The sequence below is a fragment of the Jaculus jaculus genome, chromosome 4 (genome assembly GCF_020740685.1).
Source record: "Jaculus jaculus isolate mJacJac1 chromosome 4, mJacJac1.mat.Y.cur, whole genome shotgun sequence".
NCBI classification, from domain to species: domain Eukaryota; kingdom Metazoa; phylum Chordata; class Mammalia; order Rodentia; family Dipodidae; genus Jaculus; species Jaculus jaculus.
The window spans coordinates 120,221,567-120,235,298 of NC_059105.1; the positions used below are offsets into that span (position 1 = coordinate 120,221,567).

The 13,732-nt window shown below is 40.0% G+C and overlaps 1 protein-coding gene across 4 annotated transcripts in view; it reads right to left on the bottom strand.

The window, feature by feature from the left end:
* Window positions 1–4,421: 4,421 nt before the first annotated feature.
* Window positions 4,422–13,732, bottom strand: part of Aff3 (AF4/FMR2 family member 3) — a 588,679-nt gene continuing 579,368 nt past the window's right edge. For all 4 annotated transcript variants that reach the window (XM_045146966.1, XM_045146965.1, XM_045146968.1 and 1 more), the window contains one exon: window positions 4,422–8,527. In XM_045146966.1, the coding sequence (XP_045002901.1) occupies window positions 8,406–8,527 (122 nt within the window). In that variant the 3' untranslated portion in view covers window positions 4,422–8,405. The remainder of the gene's footprint in view (window positions 8,528–13,732) is intronic.

A 13,732-nucleotide genomic window follows, 5' to 3' on the forward strand; every position in this document is an offset into this window, starting at 1 on the left:
GTCTGAGATAGTTCTGGCCTGACACGGTACTTCTTTGATTTTAGAATATTGAATTTGAGTTGCCAGCTCTAGAAATAACTGTGAATAAACCTCCAAGAAAAGCATTAACTCACAGGGTAAGGATAATGGTACGTTGTACATTCCTCACTGGAGGAGGCAGCTTCATGGCAACAATCTGAGGTTCTTATAGACCCATCCAAGCAAGTAACTATCATGCTGCCACATGAGTATTTGTTCTTGAACATCTCACCTCAAAAAAGGACACATCTGAGTGTCTAACTCATGCAGCTCCTTCTGCTATGAACATTGTTGATACCCTAAATTATCTTTTCCTGCAATTCACATTGGGTGAGGTCTTGTACTTCCGTGGGAAGGTTGTGGTATTGATTTGAACTTAAGGCTGGGTCTTTTAGGAGCTTGGCTCATTGTCTTTTTTTTCACTGGAGAAAGGCTGGGAAAGGCATTTCTATTAAGTGTAAAAAAAGGGGGGCTCTTTTGAGTATTTCACAATGATTTTGGTTAAGCTCAAAGCATTGATTTAGAGATACATGGAAGTCACTTTGGTCCTGGATCTAATTAATGTAAATACAAGACATAAACATTTCAGCCAGGCGTGGTGGTGCACGCCTTTAATCCCAACACTTGGGAGGCAGAGGTAGGAGGACAGCAGTGAGTTTGAGGCCACCCTGAGAATAGAGTGAATTCCAGGTCAGCCTGAACTAGAGTGAGACCCTACCTCGAAAAAAGAAAAAAAAAGAAAAAGAAAAAGAATAAACATTTCAATGTATGCTTAGGACTTTGACCATAGTGGTATGAAACATCTTGATATCTGGTTAGATTTGTTGTTTGTCCAGACACTGGTCCAGGATGTTCAGTGTCTACCTGGGTATCTTAAAAAATCAGTGAGTTCTTATGTGTGAGAATATTCATCTCCTGATACTGATTAAGGCTTCATCTGTAATTAAGTTATTATGTTCAGGCACCTCCTAACCCATTAGAGAAAAAAAAATCCTTTTCCCCCAGACAGGTTTCATCTTTCCAAGTCTCTTAGGACAGATCTCCTTCTCAGGGACAAGTCTTCCCAGAGCAGCTGTCCTCTTTCTCCCCCTGCCACCCCTCACAAAACATGAGGCTCAAGGTTCACATGAAGGGAACAGAGCTGCCCCATTAGCACTGGGAATAAGGGGGCTCTGGCTCCACCATGATGTCTGAAGCAATCAATATCAACATAAGGTGCCCTCTCATAGAAGATGTCAGGTCATGGAAGCTTGGACTTAGTGCTGTTTCCTCTCCTACACTCAGTTTCATCTAAGATACACTGGTATCTGAGGCCAGAGCTGGATGGGAAAGAGGAGGGTAGGAACGCTGCTGTCCCACCCTCATTGTTCTATTAGAGCATTGCCAGGAGGGACTTTCAGTGCTGCCAACATATGTGCAGAGGTTGCTAAGCATCACCTGCCCTGGATGTCCCTGGGACACTCCCAGAGCATGGGACTGGGTCACCGGTTATTGTTCTGACTGTTCCCCAGCACCAGTGACTTCCTGAACTGCTTTGTTCCAAAAGATCCCAATGTTTCTTGGAACTAAGCTAATACATGGTCTAGATCCTAAATCTGATTTACAGAATTTAGAAGGAAAAATCCCCAAAGAATACTAATAACAAAACAATCATCCTATCTCTCAAAAGGGGTATTTTGGAATTGAATTAGAAGTCGGGGAAATTAAGAGGATGGATAATCAGTTTCAAATTACTCAAAGGAACTTTCATTTCATCTCTGCACTAGGCCTCAGTTCTGGCTGGTAATGTTCTGAAAATAGCTGTAACTAAAAATCAGATTCTATGTTTGAATCATTGACATATCGACCATAGGGCCACACTTCAGGCATTTGTGCTATGAGATGATTATAACAGAAGAGACTCAAAGAATATTCTTTGAAACATCAAACACCTTTGGGTACTTTTAGTTGGGTGCTGTTCTACCAAATACTAAATATTCCTATGTTAAAGGTTTTTCTCTTTGCTCACTGGGCATGTGGACATAAAGAATTCATATGTGTTGGTGAAAAAAATCAGTCTTGTTTTATGAAAGACAGGCAAGGAAGTTAGAACATCCTGATTATTTTAATAGCAAAAGCACTCTTTGAAAACCCATTTCTGCATATAAAGATTTGATGAGCTTTTCCTATTTTGAAACTGAGTAAAAAACAAGAATTAAATTTAGTTTCACCAATACTTCAGATGCTTTTTCAGGTCTCATCTATACTTCTGATACTTAGTTCTTTGTGTTGATTTGCAATTAGTGTTGAATTCATTCTTCAGATCAATGTCTTTAAAATTGGCTGCAAGAGGTGGATATTCCAAGTAATACACAGGGGTTTAATCCCCTGGTTCCCATTACTGTAAGAGCTGTGACTATAAATCCCTTTGCAGTTGACCCAAAATCTACCCCCTGCTGCCTCAGAGTACCAATTAAATAATAAAAACCAAAACTATGGTCAGATGTAATTAGTTTGAGAATAGAGTCTTATAATTTTCTTCATGCCTGCAAACAAGTTAACTCCTCGGATGACATCCACATAATCATTTGGACAAAGAGAACAGAAATCTCAAAATCTGAACATTTCTTGTGCTATTTGTCAAGATGTGCTTTCTAGGAATAGGAACATGAGAAAATTAACTCTGACTCCAAAAAACTACAAATACAATTTATGTGTGGTTGTGGCTCCCCTCCCCCCAAATTAAAAAAAAAAAAAGTCTTTCAAAATTCAAGTTGGTCAAGGTTTCACTGAAACTAGGATAGTATCTTAAAAATGATTCTGATAGGAATAGACTCCAGCTGTGTTATCAGGCAAAGCTGCCTAAGAGAGACAGTTTGAAAGACTTCTGGGTGCTTCTTAGAACCACCTCTGAAGGAGTGTCAAGCTCAGTGGCCCTTGGAGCTAACAAAGCTAAGTGCCCTGTCTCAGCAACTTTTGGGATAAGGTGGGCCCCTCAGATCAAGGTTCTGCTACACCTCTCTGCTGGTGTTCACCAGGAAACACTCTGTGTTTTCTCTCTAGACCACAGAATTGTGTAAGATGATGTAGTAGGAAAACAAGGGTTGGATCAGGTGAAGTAGTCATTTTGTTTTCATTGTTATTCTGTTTTTTTTTAGCATTGGGAGTAAGAAAAAGAGGAAGATAAGAGTGAAAATGAGGTCAACATTAACAACAGAACCCATTGAGGGCTGGAGAGATGGATGGGATAGCATTAAAGGTGCTTGCTTGCAAAGCCTAAAGACCTGGGTTCAATTTCCCAGTACCCACATAAAGTCAGATGCACTAAGTGGTACATGCATCTGGAGTTCATTTGCAGTGTCAGGAATCCCTGGAATGTCCATACTCTCTAACTGCCTCTTTATCTGCTTACAAATAAATAAATACAATTAAAAAATACAGAGTTCTCACTTCAAACAAAGAGAAAGTTAAAACAACAACAACAACAAAACCCACTGACACATGGGCTTCATCATGTCTTAGCCACTGGTCTAATATTTCCATCTTTTCCAGTTCAGAATGTTCTTATTTTATTCAACCCAATATTGTAAGCATGATCTCACCATGCTGTTTTGAGTTTGGAAAGCCTGGCATGCAAGTCAGGAAATTAACTTGCAACATTAAAGAATGATCAACAGAACAGTGTCCTAGGGCTACTTGTTGAACAGGCATCCATGTAGTTACCAACAGGAACTTCTCCAGCTTCCTAGTCATCATTCTTTGAAATAGTGAAGAATGTTCATATATGTATGCATATGTGTATGTGTGTGTGGGGGGGGTAATTGTGAGTTGTATGGCATAGAAAATACTACTGTATTGTATAGAAATTACAAGTGCTAACCAATGGTTTCAATAAAGAGAAACATACCTTTTTCCAAATAGGAATTAACAATGATAAGTGATGGGAGCTATGTTGAAAGTATTCATGAGGGGATGGGGTTATAATTCAATTGTACAGAGTTTGTCTAGCCAGGTGTGGTGGTGCACGCCTTTAATCCCAGCACTTGGGAGACAGAAGTAGGTGGATCACCGTGAGTTCAAGGCCACTATAAGACAACACAGTGAATTCCAGGTCAGCCTGGGCTAGAGTGAGACTCTACCTTGAAAAACCAAAGCCAAACCAAACCAAACCAAAACAAAACAAAAAAACTGAAAACAAAACCAAAGAGAACTTGTCTAGCATGTATAAGGTCCTGGATTCTTTACCTGAGGGCAGAAAAAATGGGGGTGGGGAAACAGAAATATTCATGAATAACACACTTGCTTCTAAAGAGATGGTAAGTTGGGAACCAGAAAACCAATCTGAATGCTTTTCAATTCTAGTTTTCTTGTGAAAATATTCACAGAAATTGGCGGACAACTTGTTATGTACAACTCAATTTCTCTCAGGTACAACATAAATCATTTAATGTATCATTTGCAACCTTAGAAAGGCAGACATATTTAATCCAAGTCTGTTTATAAATTCCAATTTGTATGGATTAAAAACTGCAGATAAATTAAGTCACAATAATATCCTGTACATGCATTAAGGCTGGTGACGGCTGAAGTCTCTTGGGTATCTACAAACAGGAAATCACACGCAGTTTACTGTGTCTGAAGAGTGTCTACATCATTAAAAAATCTTGATTTTCATTTTCTTTTTGGTGATACAGATTTCAACAGCAACTCTGGAAAACTGTGAAAAATGTTATTTAAAAATATATATGCATATACTACTGCACAGTTTCAAAGATATGGTTCATAGGTAATGCTGCTGCATTGACTTTATAACAATGACTGCACTTCCAAGGTGATATGAACACATAGTGACTTGTACTCAAGATTAGGCACTAGTAATATCTGTCAGGCGTCCTACAGTTTTATGTTAGCTCAATTGTACATATATATTTTTAAGTGTATGCATTTATACAAACTGTGTATATTATGCATGAGGTGTCGAATTACACATCACTGTTATATAACACACGCACCATGGTTGTACATATTAGGATAAGTTCTAGTGCATAAAGACTCATTGCATTGCAGTCCATGTGTTCCATCTAGTACACAATTTGTCAATTCTTCAAATTATTTTTCCAGTCTTTTCCTCTTTAGATAGTGGGTCTAGGTTTCCATCTGCAATTTGTAAGTTTCTAGAAGTATCTGTTTTAACCAACCCTCTCTTTCCAGGCACAATTCTGCACATGAGTTTGGTATGTGCAGAGTGGTAACTAATGCCAAAGCTTGATGAGGACACACTTACACTATTTTCTTTCAAAGACAAACTTAACCTTGTGAAAAAGAATGGCATCAGTTCCAGTCACAGCAGATAAAGTCAGTTGAACTTGGGTTGAATCTGAGGAAAAAATATGTTCTTAAATAGAAACAGGTGGTAATAAACATTGTATGTTTAAATTAAAACATTTCTGGAAGGATGCATAACTAACTGAGCTGTTGCTATCTCAGGGGGTTGAGGAAAGCACAGACTTACACTTTCTGCATTTTTGCATTGTTTGAATTTTTATAATTCCAGATATGACTTTTACAATTTCCTGTGCTTCAACTTGGAGCACAACTAGAAAAAAGGAATATGTTATGAATGACTTGCACAACAACAATCAAAAGATGGTTTTTGCCAAAAATCATTTATGTTGACCTGAACACATGTTCCACAGATGAAATGAGAGACATGGCTAGGATCTACATGCTCCTGCTGGTCCCCCCAAAAAACAGTTTCTGTAAGCTTTGCTAAGAAACACAGGATATCTGTGTGCTGATCAAACAGGCTCTGGCACAACAAGCCAGAGGACACCTTTGTGATTCAACAGAACTTCCCAAGGAAGCAGATCATATCAGTGTCACAATTAAGCCTGCAACGTTAAGGATAGGCAAGACCAGAAAAGCATGATGCACTTCAAGGGCCATCCTTTCATGTGAAAGTTTGAACTTTTCACCAGAATCTATTAGGAGTAAGGAAGACGAAGTTTGAGTCCTGCAGAAAAACATGATTTAAAAATTTTAAACTTGAGATTAAAATATCCAGGGTAGGATGGAGTCATGAATGCTTCTAACAATTACTGGAAGAGATGTGAGAAGCACTTCATTTGGATAAATATAAAATGGAAATAGAGATTAAGTATCCTTGATACAAAAATCCAAAATCCAAACTGTTTCAAAAATTTGAACTTTTTTTTTTTTTTTTTGAGGTAGGGTCTCACTCTAGCCCAGGCTAACCTGGAATTCACCATGTAGTCTCAGGGTGGCCTTGAACTCATGACAGTTCTCCTACCTCTGCTTCCAAAGTGCTGGGATTAAAGTCATGTGCCACCGCACCCAATTCTCTAAAACTTTTTGAGCACTGATATGACATAGTGGTAAATCCCACACTTGACCTCATGGGAAGAAGAATTGCAATTATAATACAGGTATACTAAAAATATTGTATGAAATTGCCTTCAGGCTATATGTATAAAATATACATGAAGCATAAATCAATTTCATGACTAGACTTGAGTCCTCTCACCCTGATATTTCCAATTAACAGTACATGAATACTCCAAAATTTGAAAAATTTAAAATCCAAAACACTTTCAGTCCCAAGCATTCGAGATAAGGGATGCTCAAATAGTACTGCTACTATCTGCAAGGATTTGAAGATCAAAGCAAGATAATTCCACAGCCATTCAGTTGCTCATTGTTAACTAATTGCTAATCACCAAAGTTCTTTAACCATGAGTAGATTTTGAATAAGTACTTTGAGCTAGGGAACTGTAGCAGTCTTATTTCCTACCTCCTGATCAGGCTGACAAAATTGTTAGCATAAGTGTAAGCAAACCTACAGGGATATAGCAAAAACATATCTCAGTATTGTGATACACACTCTGTGCCACCACCTTGAACAATGGATTGCTCATAGATTGTGTTACCTGTTTGTTTGACATCAACCTGCTATGATTCTATCAAGTAACTCAAGGATATTAGTTTTGTTTTTAAAGTGTGGCAAGATATATCTTTTTCCCCCCAGGAGTTATTTTCTCTTTACTAGTATTTCATATCCACATATGTTTAATAAGAAGACTAAATCTAGGGTATGACAAAACAATACAAACAAATAACTTCAGACAAAACTGTAAACAAAATGCTGAGAAACTAAAATGTAAACTTAATTTGAAAAAAGAACCATGGGCAAAACGTAAACACACTGGCACAAGACAGAAGCAAGGTGCTTTGCTCATCACTATGGCAAACAGAATGGCAGTCATTGCAGGAGTAACTTCCCTTACACTGTAAGCAGCTTGCCAATGAAAGCCAAAAAATACCCAAATCAAAATGCATCAAAGTCCTGTGATGGCACAGTCCATGCATTGTGACAGCAAATGGCTCTCAGTCCAATAAGCAATAGATAGACAACTAGCGATGGGACATTCTAGGTCATGTCCTCATTTGGCCAAGAAGAATTATAAGAAAGCTATTGTGGAAAGAAGACTTGAAATATGTTTGGCTGACAAAAGCCACATGGCTCTAGGGCCACATAGTCACAGTGGCAGAAAGAGAAATGCATGTGCCTGGAGGGCTTGTTGTCACAGGTGCAGATGTGAATTTGAAACTGAGCTCTAGGCACTGCTGCTTTCAAGGGTGTTCAGTTCAAAGACCGAGCTTCACCAAATCTTGGTGCCATTTTCATACTATTTGGGTGTGGTGCTGGGAAGGTTTGTGGGAATCAGTCTGTTGGCTCATAATGTATTTAGTTGATAATAATGTTGGATGGGGGAAGGTATTATAGAAAGGGCAAGGTATTTGGTAACATGCAATCTAGTAAACTTCTGGCACAAAAATAACTGACTTTTTCATTATTCAAATTATTCAATTAACCATTAATATACAACCAAAAATAATTGGGGAAGAGTATATTAATACTGAAAGTAATCAATAATATAAGAGCTAAGTTCAACTTAACTGCCAGTTAAGTTTTTGGTGTGCTGTATTGCACCTGGTTAATTAACCCATGAGATTTTGGTTGAACTTTCTAAGAAGTCAATGGTTTAGCATTGGAGTAGAAAGTACATTTTTGTGAATGTGTGTGCACATGTGTGATGTGTAGATTTCCTCCAATCAGGAATCTCTTATCACTTGTCTAGCCTGAGATTATGGAAACTAGACAAAGAAAATGTATTCTGAAGAGCTGTGTATCTTACATATATACACAGGCAGCTTCTTAGCACACACCCACATATAAATACACACACCCTGGAAAAGGCTGTTGCCATCACAGGAAATGTTGTCATCACAGACTGAGAAATGCTGTGGCTGGGAATTTCAGTAGCACAGTGTCCAAAAACATTGAGCCGTTGAGGAGAGGCCAGCAGTCTGGCTCAAGGGCACGGTCCCTAGGACAGGTGAGCGCTGTTCCGCAGCCAGTGTAGGCCCTGCTGGGAGTACTGGACCAGGTGCTCCATGCTGCTGTGCAGGGTGACAGGCCCCATGAGCAAATCCAGGTCATTGAAGAACTCTAGGGGGACAGAGAGAGTCATTAAGAGTGCTACACATGATAGGTGTTAATACCTGGAAGTCAGGACCTGAGTCACTTCAGGAAGTTTGTGGTTTTATACCAAGGATTCACGTATGCAACCTGACATCCCTCAGAACAAAACAAGATCATAAATCCAAATAAATAAACACTGTCTCATGTTTACTTAGCAAAACAGCAAAGAAATCCATTGCTCAGGTTGTATCTTTCATCCCCAAGTCAATGCAGCTCTGTGTCAACTGTGCAGGGGCTGGGCATATGGAGTGAACATCCGGGACAATGGGTTAATCTGAGATGACAGCAGAGAAGATATCTTTACAAAGTCACTTTCTAGAATTTGGACATCCTCTAAGTTTGACCTTTTGTGAAACACTTATTTGTACAAAGGTACCCGGTTGGTGCAGGGGATAGAGATGGGGAAGGGTACTATGACGAGTCATGGTGGGCTCTGCTCTTTCTAAGTCACAATTTGGTGGTTGATAGAGTCCCATGACTGCACTACTGCTTTAGGTGGGTCATGGGACTACTGCTTAGTGCCTGATCTTTCAGACACACTGAATGAAGTGCTGCCGAGGAAAGGAAGGAGAGGCTCAGGGAAGACTCCATGTTGTAGATGTCTGGGAGAAGGAATCCAGGCACAGAACAACGGAAGAGGAGCAAGCTGGGGTTGGGAGACAAAGCTGAGTTTGCGCCTGACTTATGGCATTGGGTAGGTGACATATAGCAGCTGGGTGTGCAGTGCCATCTCGAGCTGGCTTGTTCATGGTCTTCCAAACTAAACTGGGCACATATACTTCTACACATGTGCCTCTTCTACCTTGTCCACTTGAGATGCCTATCTTGCCCCACTTCATCCACTCAATTGCTATGCATATTTTATAACCCTCTTCCATGCTAGTTTCTTCAGTGAGCCTCTGGTGGCCTGACTGTCTGGCATTCACACTCAATTTTTAAGGTGTGCCACCTTTGTGGTATACATAATATTTAGTATGGTTTGTCTGGCTTTATTTGAAATTTCCTGCAGTCTGTATTCATCCATGCTATCCACTCCTCATGTCTCTGTGGACACTGCCCTTGTTCTCAAAGGCTTATGCTACCACAGGAACATATCTGTCATTTCATTGCCTAAAAGTGAGATTAGATTTACATTCTTAAATGCTGTTGGATGGGAAAAAAAGTAATAGCAAGGTATATATGGTATATATATTAAAAGAATCTAGCAGGCAGGGGCAATAGATTCTGTCTCTGGATCTGCTCCTCTCACAAGGAGTCTGTGCTTCTCTACTTTTTAAAAATATTTATTTAGTTGACAGAGAAGAGGGAGGGAGAAAAAGGAGAGAGAGAGAGATAGTGTGTGTGTGTGTGTGAGAGAGAGAGAGAGAGACAGAGAGAGAGAGAGAGGGAGGGAGAGAGAGAGAGAGAGAATGGGCACGCCAGGGCCTCCAGCCACTGCAAATGAACTCCAGATGTATGTGTCCCCTTGTATATCTGGCTAATGTGGTTCCCGGGGAATCGAACCAGGGTCCTTTGGCTTTGCAGCCTTACCTTTACTTTTACTTAAACCTTGCTCTGCTTTATCTTTTTTATTTTTTTGGCTTTTTGAGGTAGGGTCTCATGCAAGCTCAGGCTGACTTGGAATTCATTATGTAGTCTCAGGGTGTTTTATCTTAAAAATGAAAACATCTCTGACCACTTGGGACCTTCCAGCTGTGGGTAAGTTTTTCCCTCTGCTTGGCCTAGGCCTGGGTTTGGCTCAGGCCCAGCTGGGTTGAGTGGAGCGGAGGGTACCCTAGCCCTTCCAACTCCCCACATGGCAGGAGCTCCTTGAACTTTCTTTTCCTCTCTTTCCTTTCCATGTGGGATCTCTAGCCATGTGGGTGCCTTTCCTTGGTTTTGTACTTCCCTCACTAAATATAATAATTTAATAATTATCCTTCTCAGTCTTTTTTATTCAATTCTTTGACTAAACTTAGAAACAAACCTAGGATTTGGGGTTCAAGGACTTTCCTGGACCCTGAATACCCTGTTACACATTGACAAGCCATCCAGGAGAATCTTGAGAAGGAAATACAGAGACACAATGGGAAAAGACATGCCTGATGGTGCTTGCTAACTGCTGTGATTTTCTGCTGAAGTGCTCTATGACAAATATATCTTTATATAACTTAAGTCATTATTCAGACAGGTACTATAAAAAAGTAAAATGAGCTAGTCTTGGTGGCACAGGCCTATTATCCTAGCTACTTGGGAAGCTGAGACAGGAGGTTCACCAATTCAAGGCTCCAATGTGATATAGCCTGACTCCATACTTAAAGACCATGTGACTTTTAAATTGCTTAGTGAAAATAAGTGCATAATTTCAATTGATGTTTTCCAAATGACTTGGTTGAAAACAACCCAAAGTTAATAACTGTGGTGGTTTGATCCAGGTGTCCCCCATAAATTTGCTGTTCTGGATGTTAGGTTCCTCAGCTGATGGCAATTGGAAATTAAAGCATCCTGGAGGTGGTATATTGTTGAGAGAAGGCTTATGGGTGTTATAGCCAGTTTCCCCACTCTCCTGTTGCTATTGTCCACCTTATGTTGGCCAGGGGGTGATGTCCACCCTCTGCTCATGCCGTCATTTTCCCCTGCCATTGTGGAGCTTCCCCTCTAGCCTGTAAGTCAAAATAAACCTCTTTTTCCCACAAGCTGCTCTTGGTTGAGTGATTTCTACCAGCAATGCGAACCTGACTGCAACAGTAAAGTGGTACCAAGGAGTGGGGTTGCTGCTAGACACCTGACTGTGTGGCTTTGGCCTTTTGGAGTTGATTTTCAAGAGGAATGTGGGAGGATTTGAAACCTTGGCCTAAGAGATGCCTTGCAGGGCTGTAAGTATAGCTTAATGGACTGTTCTGGTCTGAGCTTCAAGACCTGAATGCAGTAAGAGCTATGGACTGTGAGGTTTAGCTTATGAGGGTGAGAAAGAGCTTTGCTTGGACTGGACTAGTAGTTTGTGTGAGAAGCTTGCTGTTATGCCCATGTCCTGAGAAGTTGTGCAGAGTTGCTTTGTGTAGAAATAAACTGGAGTGAGCAGAGGGATATGGCATAGAAAGAAAAATCTTTGGGTGAACTGTTGTCAGTTCAGCTGCAATTGAGAGATTACAACCTTTGAGACAGGGCTAGCTGACCTGCACTGGGGCAATAGGAAGAATGTAGACTCTTTTGAAGGGGCCTGAGTGCTCAAGGAGTGTTTTGTTTTTCAAAGTCTGCTTTATTTCCCCCTGGATTAATAAATTGACACCCTATCTGGTATTGTGGAGTATAAGAAATGCAGGAAATAGAGGGTAATTGAGTTTGCAACATGGTCTTGTGTTTTGGAAATGGCCATGTGCAGTATAAAGCAGGTTGTTAGATGCCTGCACGGAGACGGGATAGAGCCATGAGGATGAACCGTGGACTGCAGTAGAGACCCAGTGGAGATGCTGGGACCATGAGATGGCTGTTAAGGAAAGCTGCTGGCCTTGGATGAAGTTTTCCAGGACTGTGAGTAGCCTAGCTGGAGGGATGAAATTGGAATGCCAGAAACTTGTTGCTGGTTAGGATTATAGAATTTAGGGACTTGTCACTGGCTATAGTTATTGCACTCGGAGCTACAGAGTTTGGTGTTTTCTTTGTTTTAAATCTTGCATTGGTTGAATGTTACTTTGCTATGCCCAATGCCATCTTTTGCAGTGTGAATGTTTATTCTGTGCCATTATGGTTATGTTTTTGGTATTATGGCTCAGTTAAAAGATTTTGGACTATGGGGATGTGATTGGGATTGACAAAAACTATGGGAATTTTGAAAGTTGGACTGAATGTATTGTATTTTATATCATGTATGGCTATCAGTTTATGGGGGCTAGGGGCAAAAATTGGTGGTTTGATTCAGGTGTCCCCCATAAACTTTGGTGTTCTGGATGTTAGGTTCCCCAGATGATGGCAATTGGAAATTAAAGCCTCCTGGAGGTGGTGTATTGTTGGGGGCTTAAGGGTGTTATAGCCAGTTTCCCCATGCCAGTGTTTGGCATACTCTCCTATTGCTACAGTCCACCTTATGTTGGCCAGGGGGTGATGTCCACCCTCTGCTCATGCTGTCATTTTCTCTTGCCATCGTGGAGCTTCCCCCTCAAGCCTGTAAGCCAAAATAAACCTTTTCCCCACAAGCTGCTCTTGGTCAGGTGATTTCTACCAGCAGTGCAAACCTGACTGCAATAATACTTGATATTTTCTCTTTTGTTTAGGCTTTAAACCAATAAGATGTTATTTGTGGACACCTCTTGGTTTGTTTATTATGGTGTTACAGATTACAGTATGGCTTTCCAAATCCAAATAGTCCAATAGATCTTTCCTAAAGTGTTTTTTTCTATTTGATTTATTTCAAGAGTCTTTTTTTTGTGTGTGTGTGTTTAAAAGTCAGATTTAACTAAAGCCTACAGTGATCCTGAAATTTTATATAAACAGGCCATAATTTGTTACATAATATCATAAATATAATTACTGAGTTTATGTTCTAGGTCAACTTTAACCTCCATAGAGGATTACTGGGAACAAAAAAATTCTCTCCAAAGTGGTGGCTCATAATTTGCCACGTATTTTAACAGATTATAAGGTCCCGTTACTAAAATGAGGAGGCAACTAGCCTGAGTTCCAGGCCAGCCTGCCTCAAGACAAAAACAAAAATTTGCCTTAGTTACTATTAAAATCATTTCCAAGTGTGTTAGAGGCATTAATAAAGATTATCCCCCAAACAGTTCTCATGTTTTGCCTTTATTCATAGGCTTATAACTTTAAAAAAATGTATTTCATGGAGTTTATTAACAGAAGATGTCTCAAATCAATGGGTTATACAAAATTTATAGGTATAAACATACATATGGGTATTGTAAGACAAGTCTGGTTGTCAGGTAGATATTTTTAAAAAATTTTGTTTATTTATTTGAGAATGATAGACAGAGAGAAAGAGGCAGAAAAAGAGATAGAAAAAAAAAGAGATAGAAAAAGAGATAGAAAAAGAGGCAGAGAAAGAGATAGAGATAGGTACACCAGGGCCTCAGCCACTGCTAATGATCTCCAGAGGCATGTGCCACCTTGTGCATCTGGCTTACATGGGTCCTGGGGAATTGAGCTTCAAACCGGGGTCCTTAGGCTTCACAGACAAGTGCT